The 15,588-nt window shown below is 42.1% G+C and overlaps 1 protein-coding gene across 6 annotated transcripts in view; it reads left to right on the forward strand.

The window, feature by feature from the left end:
* Positions 1-15,588, forward strand: part of LOC138964407 (universal stress protein YxiE-like) — a 71,197-nt gene that overhangs the window by 52,603 nt on the left and 3,006 nt on the right. For 5 of the 6 annotated variants that reach the window (XM_070336350.1, XM_070336353.1, XM_070336351.1 and 2 more), the window contains 2 exons: positions 2,359-2,445; positions 11,273-11,379. In XM_070336350.1, coding sequence (XP_070192451.1) covers positions 2,359-2,445; positions 11,273-11,379 — 194 coding nt within the window. Of the gene's footprint in view, positions 1-2,358; positions 2,446-3,564; positions 3,646-11,272; positions 11,380-15,588 lie in introns of all 6 variants that reach the window. The other variant, XM_070336355.1, reaches the window with a different exon arrangement.

The raw sequence follows: 15,588 nt of genomic DNA on the forward strand, positions 1-15,588 counted from the left end.
TGATTTGCCGGCGCTTCTTCTCGCCTGCGCACACGTCTGTCCAATTCATCCCAGAGGTGTTCTATCGGGTTCATGTCTGGCGACATGGATGGCCGGGGAAGCACCTGGACATGGTGGTCGGTGAGGAACTGGGTGGTGAGTCGTGCTGTGTGCGGGCGAGCGTTGTCCTGCTGGAATATGGCATCCTGGTCAGCCAGAAGAGGAAGGGCGTGTGGGCGCAGAATTTCCTCCACGTATCGCTGGGCAGTTATGCGCCCTTGGACGTGCACCAGGGTGCTCCTTCCAGCGGTATTGATCGCCCCCCACACCATGACGCCTCCACCACCATGAACGGGTGCCTCATCCACACAGTTGGGCGCGTAACGTTCGTGTACTCTCTGGTAGACCCTCCTCCGACCATCATGTCGCTGGAGCAGGAAGTAGGACTCGTCGCTGAACCACACGTGTCTCCAGTGATTCCGGAAGGTCCAGCGAAGGTGCTGGTTGCCCCACTGCACTCGGTTCTGGCGATGGCGGCGGGTGAGGACAGCTCCTCTGTGAGGTCTGCGAGCTCTCAAACCAGCTTCATGCAGGCGGTTCCGCACGGTCTGGTCCGATAATCGGTGTGGCCCGGGGAGAGCCTGGACAGAAGATGAGGCCGACAGGAAACGATTCCGGAGGTGGCGGAGCCGTATGAAGCGGTCGTGAGCAGCAGTTGTCGCCCTTGGTCTTCCCGCTCGTGGCAAGTCAGCAACGGAGCCAGTGGCTTGAAACCTGACCCACAGTCTACTGATGGTGCTCTGGGACACGTGGAAGTGCCTGGCGATTGCACTTTGACTTTGGCCTGCTTGTAAACGACCCAATGCAATTTGGCGGTCTTCTCTGCTCAATCGGGCCATCTTTCGTCGCTGAATTGTCGTCTGATTTCTTTGTGGCGAACAATCCGCTTTTATGGGTTTTGGAAGACATGGTGAGAGCTCAATATTCCCCGAGTTTCACGAGATTACACTGAAGCATGACGAGTGGTCATGCCAAATGAGCAATTTTGACATTGTAGCCACTGATAACGCATGCGTCACGTGCAGAGCTCACTTGTGGCAATGGACGAAAGGTCGACGACCAGATAAACATTTTCTGCAGTTTGGTGGATATCCTTGTAGCCATATAACTAAATTAACCAAATATTACAAGCTATGCGTTTCTTTTTTTGAACAGTATATGTTTGAGTTGGCTCCTCGATGTCAAGCCAGCGAGTAGATGCGGGTATGTACAACAAGGCTGAGGGAGAGGAGAAGGACGGAGACATATACGGTGAGCACTCTCTATGTCTCTGAGAGGAGCAATGGTTGAATTTGAGGATTTAGAAGAGGTGGAGGTAGTTGCAGCGCGGCTGTTGTTTGCTTATCATGTTTGCTCTTTCATGGTGTGCACTAAAATAGTGTACTGCCCTTTAAACCGGCGCAGTGGCCTAGTGGATACGACATCGGCCTCATAATCGGAAGGTCGTGAGTTCAAATCCTGACCGCTGCCGCCTGGTGGGTTAAGGGTGGAGATTTTTCCGATCTCCCAGGTCAACTTATGTGCAGACCTGCTAGTGCTTTATCCCCCTTCGTGTGTACACGCAAGCACAAGACCAGGTGCGCACGGAAAAGATGCTGTAATCCATGTCAGAGTTCGGTGGGTTATAGAAACACGAAAATACCCAGCATGCTTCTCCCCCGAAAGCAGTGTATGGCTGCCTGAATGGCGGTGTAAAAACGGTCATACACGTAAAACCCCACTCGAGCAAAAACATAAGTGAACGTGGGAGTTTCAGCCCAAGAACGAAGAAGAAGAAGAAGAAACATGTATGACATGTTTGCACTGCCATTTCTCATCAAAGTGGATATTAGCCACCATCGCCCTTTCCCTCACCCCAGCCTCTCAATGCCTTTTCCTAGATTAGAGAGAGAGAGAGAAAGAGAGAGAGAGAGAGAGAGAGAGAGAGAGAGAGAGAGAGTCAGACAGACAGACAGACAGACAGACAGACAGACAGACAGACAGACAGAGAAAGCGAAACAGAGACACAGAGACAGAGGCATGAGAGACAGCAACAGAGAAAGAGAGATCGTGTGCGTGTGAGTCAGTGTGTGTGTGTGTGCGTGTGTGTGTGTGTGTGTCTGTGTCTGTGTCTGTCTGTCTGTCTGTCTGTCTGCATCCCTGTTCATTTGTCTGAGTTTATGCCTTTGTGCTTCTATGTCTATGTGTCTTCCATAAGCTTCATCCGTCTGTTCGTGCACCAACAGTAAATGTGTTTGTTCATTTGTTCGCGGCTGCGATATGTTTTTTTGTTGTTCCTTTCAATTCTTTGAATACTAATGTCACCAGTGTCTTTTTCAGGGTACATGCAGTTTGTGCACTCGAAGGGTATGGAGGTCATTGTAGCACATAGTGGGCACAGCTATCGACCCAGGCAATTTCAAATACGTAGGTCTGACGTCACATTGTTATGACGTCACAAAGTCACTGCCTGGAGTTTATGTGTAAAAAGTTTGACATCATTTGTGGCTGAAGTGGATTAAACTAGTGACAAGAATTGGTGATTTTTTTTATTATCTAAGATTTCGTCCCAATTAAAATTGAAACAGTTATTTCCGTCATTAAACAATTTAGCTTGGAATGGTTGTTTTCCTTCATTGCACGAAATGTTTAATTTAACACACAAGAATGATTTTCTGAAACTCCCTACTGCTTTCTAATGCTTCTTATCATTTGTAGGACTTCCGGCAAGGGTTGGCTGCTCTCCCTTTTTTTCAAATAAATTACGATCAGTAGCGCCGCATCTACCACGTCACAAATGTTTGTGTCAACTTTTATTTGGTGTGAATATAACCTTTATTTTATAGGCTATAATCATGTCGATGTTGTGATTTTGATTTTGGTGTTTCAGCTTCATATCTTTGTCTCTTCTGAAAAATGGTTTTCTGCATGAGGAAAAGATTTATTATTGAAGTTTTTGTTTGCTTGACATATTTTCTTCTTTCGTGTTGATTTCATTTGTGTTAGCTGTATGATCTGTGGTGTGTTTTTTTCTCCAGTGTAACCTTTGTATTTAATGTATGATTTGTTAAAATTTCTATGCTTGCATATTTTTTGTTTTTTTATAATTTTCAGTTCGTCAGTTCGAAACAAGCATGTGTGCCTCAATTGCATGTAGCTATATATGTGTTACTGCTTTCAACATAAAATCCATTTAAAGCTAAAGCTAGCACATTTTAGAAGCCTGCGGTCTGGAATTGTAATACAACTAATATAACCCATGGGGATCCCCTCCCTCCTTTTCGAGTTCCTTCCAGCGCACGTCTTAACAGGTCAGAGACGGAGCATGATTGTGTTAATAAAATGGTAACATTCGCTTATTTGTGCCAGAGCAAGTTTGGAAATAATTTCTATGAGATCAACTGACGTCAAAGAATCCGCACAGATGATCCCGAAGACCGAAGGTGGAAAACAAGAAGAAAAGAGGGAGAACAAAACGGAAGAAAGAAAATGGAGGAGAAGAGACAGAAATCAATATGGCCGAATAACGTTACCTTGTGTTTTCAGGGTTTATGCAAAACTGGAAACGGGACGGGATCGAAGTGGTGGTGGCTCACTGCCCAGACTTCAGTGCTTTGCGTCATGCACGTAGGTATTAATCTAGTAATGGCAGATTAAATGAATAAATACACGATTAAAAGATAGACTATGAGTAAGTCGATAATTGAAAGGAAAAAAAAAGGTAAGTAAATCGATAAATAAATCCAGGATTAACAGAAAAAAGAGTAAATACATGATTGATATAAGTAGAAGACTAGTTCGGGGTTACATAAACAAAATGAATGGGTAAATAAATAGAAAAATAAACAGATAAAATGAATACATAAACAAAACAGGTAGATGAATTAATAGATAAATTAATAAATAGATAAGGAGATAAATGCATTCGAGGGAACATACTTGGTACTTAAAATCAACAAATGACTGATTAAGCGAATGAGTAAGTTAGGAGGGAATTGACGATGATATGTAATTTTTTGAACAAATACATGAATAAATAAACTTATAAATAAATCATAAATGCATACTTAAATTGCGCCGGATAGGAAAGTTATTACTCTGATTAAAAATGAGACTGCGTCACACGATTAAAAAACCCAAAAACTGTAGAAATTAAGCGAGATGTTTTAGTGAATGAACGGCCATTAAACCAAATGGCATTTCAAAGAAATGATACTTCATGGAGAGGTTTTACGGTTTTGAATGAAATTGTTTTAATTATCTACGGAGATTGATAAAATCATCGTTCTCAGAAAAACAAAAAACAAAAAAACACAACCACAACAAAACACACTAATACATACATATCAGCACAACCCCAAAGTATATAACTTATTCAAGACAGCCGCGAGAAAAGTGCCTTTAAACGTTTTATTCCCCCCCCCCTTTTTTTTTTTTACTGAGAATCCTTAAACAAACAAACGAACAAATACAGTGAATCCTAAAGCTTAAAAGCTTAACGCAGATAGGAACGTAAATTGATGTTTAATCGGTGTTGTGTTTCTTAAAAACGGCCAAATATTTTAGTGTCAATATGATTCAGTTGCATATAATGTACTTCTTGTATTCTGTTACATTTCTTGATGTAAATTGTTTTGGTGTTGTAATTTTTCTTCTGTTGTTTCTGCTAATGCATGTTAAATCATTTAAAGGCTGACATAGTCCTATCTAATTAGTTTAATTACTTACAGGGCTTTTCCCATCGTTGCGGGGATGTATAAATTAAGCTTCCTGCAAACTTTTAGGTTTGAAGTCCTTATCAATTACGATAAATAATTAATTCTTTATTACATTGTTTAGCAACAGTTCTCCAGGACTTGTGCTATTTTTAGACCGTTGACGTCACTTCGTGACGTTTCGTAAACCAAAGATGGCGTTTGAGACTGTTCTGTTTACATTCAACACTATCAACACCACTTTGCAATACTGAAATAATTTTTTTCTGTGTTCGAAAGCTACAGCCAATCGTTATTATATCCCCTTAGGTACAGTTTTATAACATTATTGGCACATGTAAACAATATTAATTAATTAATGAACGCTACGAATATGGCAGCCTTTAACCCACAAAAGACAAACACAAAAAGCGTGCGTGCGTGCGTGCGTTTGTGTGTGTGTGTGTGTGTGTGTGGTGTGTGTGTGTGTGTGTGTGTGTGTGTGTGTGTGTTATAATCTTTGGAATAAAAACAAAATGTCACCATCTCATTTTCTCTCGTCTCCTCTCATAGTTTGATCAGAAGTAATAATATTGTACTGTTCGAAAGGAGAACATTGGTTAGACTGTCTTATATTAGTGTGATAGGGTGGAGTGGAAGGGGGGAAAATAGGCCAGGAAGCATAAATGAGACGCCAAGACGGAGGTTGCGATAACGTGACTTTTAATTAACGTACACCAGAAATAATGGGAGACTGAGACGGGACTAACTCCCTACACAATAGGTAACTGAGGATACGCTTCACGCCTTACGGTCTTAAACCATCGGAGCGTGACAGAAGAGAGAGAAAATGTAAGTTTTACGCCCTCACGGCAAAGCCATTAGGGGCATGTTACACGGGAAAAACCGGCTTTGTATGAAAATAAAAAATAAAAATGCAGGGGGGGGGGGGGGGATGTAGACAGCTGGCTGCCGGCTGCTAGAGGAGACCTGAAATGGGCTAGGGACCGGGTTGGGTCGTCTTGGGTCAGTGCTGAAATGGTTACTTTATTGGCTGTTGGCCGAACGGACACCCGAGCTTCATATTTTTGCATGCATGTATTCGTGTTTCCAAGGCCTGAGGCTTTCGCTGTGACCCTGGGATCTTTATCGTGCGCATGCGTGCACACGGGGGTGTTCGGACACCGAGGAGAGTCTGCACAAAGTTGACTCTGGGACACACATCCCGCGCCAAACTTGGGGGTTGAACCCACGCTGATAGTAACAACCGGTTTTTAAGCCAGCGCATCTACCGACTGGGCAAACTCCCCCCCCCCCCCCAATTGGTTGGGGTCAAGAAGTTTCATGGAGGGCGGGGGTATGGAGTAACACATAGTGTTTTGCTCAGAACATTCCCACCCAAGCAGAGCCGCGCTAGGGGTACGCATTACCGTGAAGCTGGCAGTCAGTGCTACCAAATGTCGTCTGTGTCTACCACTCGGTGGTGACTTAATGTGGGTCTATGTAAGCAGATGCCAGCGCAAGCAATCTGATGCAGAGTCAGGAGGCAGTTTGGTACAAGAGAACCTTAGAGGCCACAGCCTCGGCCGTCTAAGGGATCTGTGTGTCTGGAGGGACATTTGGTTTCTGAGGTTCAAGCGGAGCTGTTGCCTCTGCTCCCAAGTTCACGTGTCTGGAGGCGTTTTTGGTATGGAAGCAAACCTGTAGGTTGGGGCCTCTGCCTTTCAGGATGCCAGGACTACAAAATGTGTGTCTTGGGACACATTTAGCTTAAGATTCCAGAAGCGGATCTGTGCTGTGCTGGGTCTGCTGCAAGCACACTAGAACCAGCTCGCAACAGTTGAGGTGAACAGATTGGTGACCAAGACCATCATCGGTTTCTCTCCGAGTGATGGGTGTGGGCGGAGAAAGTCTCCCAGACTGAGAGCATTCTCCCTTCTGTAGCGGATGAGACTAGACATCTCTTCCTTGAGAGTGTCACAACCTTCAAACACGTGTGTGAGGTGTCCAGTCTCGCCACACTGACAGACTACCTTGTCCCAGTAGATGCGGCTGCTGACCGTGCGCAAGCGACGCAACAGGCTCATGGGTCTCGGGGGGAGTGGGAGGTGGTGCCCTTTCCTATTGTAGGGGAGGTGTATCCATCCTCTCTCTTCACATGTTTGTGACAGTGTCTGCTCTCTTTCCTCTCTTTTTAGCTTGGCTAGCAGCAGTTTGGCTTCCTGGCAGGAGAGCCGAATGTCTGTCACTGGCATGGTTGACATAGCCGCTGCTTTTGCTGCTCTGTCCGCCATTTCATTTCCCTGGATTCCTGTGTGGGATGGCAGCCACATGAGGGAAAAGTCTGTTCCTTTTGTCATAATTTGGTGGGCTAAGAAATGAATTTCAGTTTGCATCTCTCCTCTGTTATTGGTGCCATATGCAAGTGCTTGCAACGAGGATTTTGAGTCCGTAAGGATGACCACCCCCAGAGGTGGGGTTGGCAGATCGTTTATCAGTGTGCAGGCCGTGTAGATAGCAAATAACTCTGCAGAGAAGATGCTGATCCCCTTGTTTAGCTTGTATTTTCGTGTTATATCAAGTCCAGGAATCGACAAGGCACACCCAGCCTCCCCTGACTGCAGGATCGAACCATCTGTGAAGACCTGTAGGTGGCTTTTAAATCGTTGATCGATCTTTTCTTTTGCAACTGTGGCCAGCAGCAATGGGTCTTCTGCCTTTTTGAGGCCGTCTCCATAGTCCATGATCAGATTTGGGGCTTCAAGCAGCCATGGAGGGTAAGGAAGAGTACCACCTGTAACCAGCTTTTCCTTGGACAGGGCACTCTGTTCCCATATGCCCTTCACATGGTTGTATATTGGGAGCACTGTTTGGTATGTATGAGTCTTGGATTCAAGAGCTTTGTATTGCATGTGGTCGGTATCTCCCATGTCTGGGGTAAATACTTCCACTGCCGTGTTTGGGACACAGTGTATTCTGACAGCCAGTTGTGCACATCTGAGGTAGCATTCCTCTTTCAATGGCAGCCATCCCACTTCCTGGTAAAGTAGAGTGGAGACTGCCGATCTGGGGACCCCCAGCGCCACTTTGAGAGCGGCTCTTTCTACTCTTTCAAGCTTTACCCACTGACTGTCAGGAGCTGCAAAGAAAACCTCTTGGCCGTAGCTGAGGCGCGACCGAACAAGGGCACTGACAAGATGGATCAATGGTTTTCCGGCTGCCCACAACTCTCTGCTCAGAATCGGAGCGTGACACACTGACAAGGACCGATAACTTCACAAGTTACTACAGGGGGCGCTACGCTATCTATAACGTCACACAGGATGTGACGCGCCCGCAACACAGGACACGCTATTACAAGACAAAGAACTAGGCTAGCGCGGGAAAACTGGGTCTCAACGGCCAAACAACGACACTGACGCTATAACGCCACTAGGATAAAATAGCTACGCCAGGAGTCATATGCTTGTCTCAAAGATTAAGCCATGCATGTCTAAGTTCACACCCTCGTACGGTGAAACCGCGAATGGCTCATTAAATCAGTCGAGGTTCCTTAGATGATCCCATTCTGGTTGATCCTGCTCGCAGCGCCAGATGTGATAGGGTGGAGTGGAAGGGGGGTAAATAGGCCAGGAAGCATAAATGAGACGCCAAGACAGAGGTTGCGATAACGTGACTTTTAATTAACGTACACCAGAAATAATGGGAGACTGAGACGGGACTAACTCCCTACACAATAGGTAACTGAGGATACGCTTCACGCCTTACGGTCTTAAACCATCGGAGCGTGACACACTGACAAGGACCGATAACTTCACATTAGGAAGGGTGTACAAACTCGTCGCGGAAGAAACACTTCGTCATAATCAGGAAGAGATCCAACAAAATCATTATTCATAATCAAGGATTACGTATAGACGTGTTAGAACAGAAGAAAAAGAGTCTTTACATTATTTGCTATTTAAACAAAAATAACAATATCCATAATCCAAAAATGCTATGATAGATAACATTTTGTACTAAAACAAGTCGCGTAAGGCGAAAATACAATATTTAGTCAAGTAGCTGTCGAACTCACAGAATGAAACGCAATGCCATTTTACTCGTAGCATCGTCAGGCCACCGCTCATGGCAAAGGCAGTGAAATTGACAAGAAGAGCGGGGTAGTAGTTGCGCTAAGAAGGATAGCACGCTTTTCTGTACCTCTCTTTGTTTTAACTTTCTGAGCGTGTTTTTAATCCAAACATATCATATCTATATGTTTTTGGAATCAGGAACCGACAAGGAATAAGATGAAAGTGTTTTTAAATTGATTTGGACAATTTAATTTTGATAATAATTTTTATATATTTAATTTTCAGAGCTTGTTTTTAATCCGAATATAACATATTTATATGTTTTTGGAATCAGCAAATGATGGAAAATAAGATAAACGTAAATTTGGATCGTTTTATAAATTTTCATTTTTTTTTACAATTTTCAGATTTTTAATGACCAAAGTCATTATTTAATTTTTAAGCCACCAAGCTGAAATGCAATACCGAAGTCCGGGCTTCGTCGAAGATTACTTGACCAAAATTTCAACCAATTTGGTTGAAAAATGAGAGCGTGACAGTGCCGCCTCAACTTTCACGAAAAGCCGGATATGACGTCATCAAAGACATTTATCAAAAAAATGAAAAAAACGTATGGGGATATCAATCCCAGGAACTCTCATGTCAAATTTCATAAAGATCAGTCCAGTAGTTTGGTCTGAATCGCTCTACACGCACGCACGCACGCACGCACACACACACACACACACATACACACACACATACACCACGACCCTCGTTTCGATTCCCCCTCGATGTTAAAATATTTAGTCAAAACTTGACTAAATATAAAAAGGAACAATGAAACGTATATATAATTATGTTCAACGTGTAACAACGGCTGATTGCAGAATTTCATGCTGACATAAAGACCTAGCTGATGTCATTTGTCGTCATAGCAACCACATAACTGACAGGCTGACATTATCAGAATGAGTGTCTTGGCCTTTTGCAGTGAATATCAATTGTCATCGCTAATTGTCAGGCCAACTGGCAATGCTGAATTTAAAAGGAATAGATTATTTGTAGCTCTCGCTTAAACTGTTGCTGTAGTCTGCTTTTCTTTGGTACAATTCAAAACCATTTTTTTCTCAAATATTCTGAGTCTTTGAGAATTTTTGTTATTTGCAATTTACGGGTGAATAAAACGATACAATCTGATCTACTTATTTGATTAAGGAATTCGAGATGAGATAAATCTCAGGTTGAGAACTGTCAAGTTAACAGTCAACACAAGCACAGTAATATTAAGGAAACGTACGACATAGATTTGTGTTGTTTAGTTTGCTAATGACGAATGTCGGACGATGTTTAGAAAGGTATCTTGGATTTTTATTCTTGTGTTGCTGCAACAATGTTGTTGCATGTACAATTGTACTTAAAGACCGATTAATGTCACCCCTCCACCCTCCACCCACCACCATCACAAATAAAAGTTGCTGTTGGCATTTTGCTGTGTATAGCCATTACTTAGCTACTAACTAGAATAAATATTGTTATTGGGTTCAGAACTATCGTTGGCGAATACTCCTTTTTTGTTTTTTTCGTTTTAACTCTCTGTAGGTCTTTTTTTTTATTGTTTAGAATTTAGTTAAAAATCTGCATCTTGTTTTCTTTTTCTGGCGATGAACGATTTTACATACAAAATTATTACTGGCGTATGATTGTAAGACAATGCATTCTGTTAAAATAGACTCTGTGTTGGAAATTGTGGAATTAAAGGTCTGTTACTGAGTTATTGATTTATTTGAATGGAATAGAGTACGTAATACTAGCAATATTAAAATGCTACGAATGACCCACATCATTAAATATACTTTCTCTCTATACTGTTTTGAAGAGACCTATATTACATGAAGAACATAATTATGTGAAGGACTATAATTTTCTTCTTTTGCAAACATTGCACATTCAGACATACAGGCAGAAGGTTAGAAAGCCAGACAGACTTGCATTTACTCACCGACTGGAATTAAAACTTCAATGTGGAGAAAAGCAAAGAATTTGACTCATCTTGACAATTCCACACCATGCATGCCATATCCCTACATAACGTATCCAAAGACCTTCAAGCCATAACTAAATTATAATAAATCAATTTAAACACAGTCGAATAACTTTGTTTCATTTCTAGTCAAAAAAGTCATTTCAACGAAAATATAGACACACAAACAAGAGCGTTTAGTGTTTCTATTGTATTACGTATGCCATCATATATCTCCTGAATACATTTTGTTCTAAACCAAGAGCGTTATACATTTATTTGTATGTTTAGACGTACCAAGCGTAAGAGGACCAGATCCTTCCAAGAGTTTCACTCAGCAATTAGTTGTTACAATAATATTTAGAATCCACAACCAGCTATAGCTTATGGTGGAGATCTTAAAAGAATCTTGCCAAGTCAAGAAATGTCTGAATGGACAAGCTTGGGGTGAAATGGTGTACAGTGTGTTTTGTGTTTTGCAGCCATCATGTCGACTGACCCAGCGATGGTGAGTCGTCTGATCCAGCAAGAAGAGGAAGAGGTCAACAACATTGTCAGCAAGATCAAGGACAAGCTCTCACAGCACGGGGTAAGCACGTGTCTCATTAACAGGCTCTCCACGGCGTGTCTTAATCAAACGTTGTCTTAACCCCCCGCGGGTTAGGGGGAAGAATTTACCCGATGCTCCCCAGCATGTCGTAAGAGGCGACTAACGGATTCTGTTCCCCCCGCGGGTTAGGGGGAAGAATTTACCCGATGCTCCCCAGCATGTCGTAAGAGGCGACTAACGGATTCTGTTTCTCCTTTTACCCTTGTTAAGTGTTTCTTGTAGAGAATATAGTCAATTTTTGTACAGATTTTAGTCAAGCAGTATGTAAGAAATGTTAAGTCCTTTGTACTGGAAACTTGCATTCTCCCAGTAAGGTAATATATTGTACTACGTTGCAAGCCCCTGGAGCAAATTTTTGATGAGTGCTTTTGTGAACAAGAAACAATTGACACGTGGCTCTATCCCATCTCCCCCCTTCCCCCGTCGCGATATAACCTTCGTGGTTGAAAACGACGTTAAACACCAAATAAACAAACAAACGTTGTCGGCACGGTCGGCTTGCTGCGGCTCTTTGCCGACCACATCGAGCCAATGACAATGGACGATGTTCGGAAATAACTCTGTCGGGTTTGTATGGGGTGCGGAAGAATGAATACCCTTGCTTTCAGGGGGACAAATAATCCCCACGTGCTCGATCCAAGTTGACCATTTGTTTCAAACACACCCCTCGCTAGTGATTGGCTCGTGGACTGCCATGCCGCGTTGTCGCCCTAAAAGCAAGGGTGTTCACTCTTTCATCACTCAAACAAAGTCGATAGAGTTATTTTTTAGAAATGTGTCCATTAACAGGCCCTCGACTGCGTGTCTTAACTTGACCATGTGTTGCCAGTCGGAGTTCTGCTGGTCTGGACTGTGACCGCATTGAGCCAATGACAATTACCTTAACCATTACAGATCTAACGTCGCCATTTAGCGACAGCATATCTCTGTCCTGGTGTCACTTGATTTTGATTTTTGTCAGATGAAAACAAAAATCAAGAACTGAGAAAAAGAAAAACAAGTCGCGTAAGGCGAAAATACAATATTTAGTCAAGTAGCTGTCGAACTCACAGAATGAAACTGAACGCAACGCAACGCAGCAAGACCGTATACTCGTAGCATCGTCACTCCACCGCCCGTGGCAAAGGCAGTGCACGTGGAATTGACAAGAAGAGCGGGGTATTCGTTGCGCTAAGAAGGATAGCACGCTTTTCTGTACCTTTCTTCGTTTTAACTTTCTGAGCGTGTTTTTAATCCAAACATATCATATCTATATATTTTTGGAATCAGGAACCGACAAGGAATAAGATGAAAGTGTTTTTGAATTGATTTCGAAAAAAAAATTTGAATATTAATTTTTATATATTTAATTTTCAGAGCTTGTTTTTAATCCGAATATAACATATTTATATGTTTTTGGAATCAGCAAATGATGGAGAATACGATAAACGTAAATTTGGATCGTTTTATAAATTTTTATTTTTTTTTACAATTTTCCGATTTTTAATGACCAAAGTCATTAATTAATTTTTAAGCCACCAAGCTGAAATGCAATACCGAACCCCGGGCTTCGTCGAAGATTACTTGACCAAAATTTCAACCAATTTGGTTGAAAAATGAGGGCGTGACAGTGCCGCCTCAACTTTCACGAAAAGCCGGATATGACGTCATCAAAGACATTTATCAAAAAAATGAAAAAAACGTTCGGGGATTTCATACCCAGGAACTCTCATGTCAAATTTCATAAAGATCGGTCCAGTAGTTTAGTCTGAATCGCTCTACACACACACACAGACAGACGCACATACACCATACCCTCGTTTCGATTCCCCCTCGATGTTAAAATATTTAGTCAAAACTTGACTAAATATAAAAAGCAAGTCGTTCAAAAGATATTACGGAGATTTAAGAAACAGCACGTTTCGTTTTGCAGCTCGTTTCGTTTGGTGAATGAGTCACCCCGCGAAACGGAACGTGTAACGAGACGGCATAGGCCGCAGACAAGATTTAGATGTATTCACGTTTCGTTTCGGAATGAAAGGCCGGGCATGGCAGGATATGATCCGCTGACTGGGCATGGCATAATTTCAACTCCACGAGTCAATAAAGGATTGACATACTCGCATTGCACGCACAAGAGCTTCACATTTTTCAATTCATGCACCTGATCACATACGAAGCCAGAATAAAAATTCGATGCGATGACCTACTTCTGCTTCGCCATTTGCTTTCTCACCATGAAGTTGGATAAATGTACCAGGATCAGCACCCTTCAAAATATTTCAGTTCACAACAGTTGTCTACCTCCAATGAACACATTCTCAGCGCTGAAAGACTGTGAAAGGGTTGATGAATCTCGCAATGCATAAAATGGCCAACAAATAAAACTGTTAGTGTGCAAAAATACTCACAAAAGTTGACGAAATATTGTTCGTTTTTTGGGGGTGGAAAACGTGACTGCGTTTTGACGTTCCACGTTCCGTTTCAGTTGACCTTCACCTTTCCAGCGAGAGACCCCCGAAATAATGACGTTTACCACAACTTCAAAACGAAACGTCCCAACGTTTCGTTTCTTAAATCTCCGTACTAACACCTGCAGATCGAAACTACGATTTTGGGTTAAAGGAAACTCCGGCGTCTATATATTTAATATGACTGAATTGAAGTCACGACGAGTCATCTGAAACATGGTTGCGGGCTCTTGGTAAAGACACCGTTTTGCATGTTTTTATATTTAGTCAAGTTTTGACTAAATATTTTAACATCGAGGGGGAATCGAAACGAGGGTCGTGGTGTATGTGCGTGTGTCTGTGTGTGTGTCTGTGTGTCTGTGTGTGTGTGTAGAGCGATTCAGACTAAACTACTGGACCGATCTTTATGAAATTTGACATGAGAGTTCCTGGGTATGAAATCCCCGAACGTTTTTTTCATTTTTTTGATAAATGTCTTTGATGACGTCATATCCGGCTTTTCGTGAAAGTTGAGGCGGCACTGTCACGCCCTCATTTTTCAACCAAATTGGTTGAAATTTTGGTCAAGTACTCTTCGACGAAGCCCGGGGTTCGGTATTGCATTTCAGCTTGGTGGCTTAAAAATTAATTAATGACTTTGGTCATTAAAAATCTGAAAATTGTAAAAAAAAATGAAAATTTATAAAACGATCCAAATTTACGTTTATCTTATTCTCCATCATTTGCTGATTCCAAAAACATATAAATATGTTATATTCGGATTAAAAACAAGCTCTGAAAATTAAATATATAAAAATTATTATCAAAATTTTTTTTTCGAAATCAATTTAAAAACACTTTCATCTTATTCCTTGTCGGTTCCTGATTCCAAAAATATATAGATATGATATGTTTGGATTAAAAACACGCTCAGAAAGTTAAAACGAAGAGAGGTACAGAAAAGCGTGCTATGCAGCATAGCGTAACCACTACCCCGCTCTTCTTGTCAATTTCACTGCCTATGCCGTGAGCTGTGGACCACGAGTATACGGTCTTGCTGCGTTGCATTGCGTTCAGTTTCATTCTGTGAGTTCGACAGCTACTTGACTAAATATTGTATTTTCGCCTTACGCGACTTGTTTGTTTGTGTCTTTGTTTAATGAATTTTGCACATGCGATTGCTACTGGCTTATTCGAGAGAACCTGGTGATCTATCGTCTTCTGATGCAGCTTTCCATAAAACAGATGCACTTGGAAAGCCGCCAGACCTTCCAATTTTTTTCAAACCCCATGTTGGAGTCGTGTCCTCTAATTTTCAGGCTTCTGTGATCATCGTCTTTGATCTTAGGAGTTCATCTAAAATGATTTTCTTCGCTTGATTAACTTAACTATATATAGCTGCATTAATGAGCTTTTTACGCTCTAACCAAAGCGAACGGAAATATTTTGATAATTAAGTCTCTTTAATCCGACCGACCCTACTTTTTGCCGCTGCTTCGAGCATTTTTCCCGGTTAAAACAAAATTAATTAAATAAAATAAACAAGGAAAAGAGACTGGAGCGTACCTTGCCGAAACAAGAACAAAACAAATTCCATTGCCATAAATCTACACACTACTTCAATCAGGTCGATTTTTAACCTGGGATTGCGTGTGTGTGTGCTGGTGTGTCACTGTGTGTGTGTTTGTGTGTGTGTGTGTGTGTGTGCGTGTGAGTGTGTGCGTGTGTGTGTGTGTGTGTGCCGTGTGCGTGCGTGCGT

Source organism: Littorina saxatilis, linkage group LG4 (genome assembly GCF_037325665.1).
Source record: "Littorina saxatilis isolate snail1 linkage group LG4, US_GU_Lsax_2.0, whole genome shotgun sequence".
In the NCBI taxonomy this organism is placed as follows: domain Eukaryota; kingdom Metazoa; phylum Mollusca; class Gastropoda; order Littorinimorpha; family Littorinidae; genus Littorina; species Littorina saxatilis.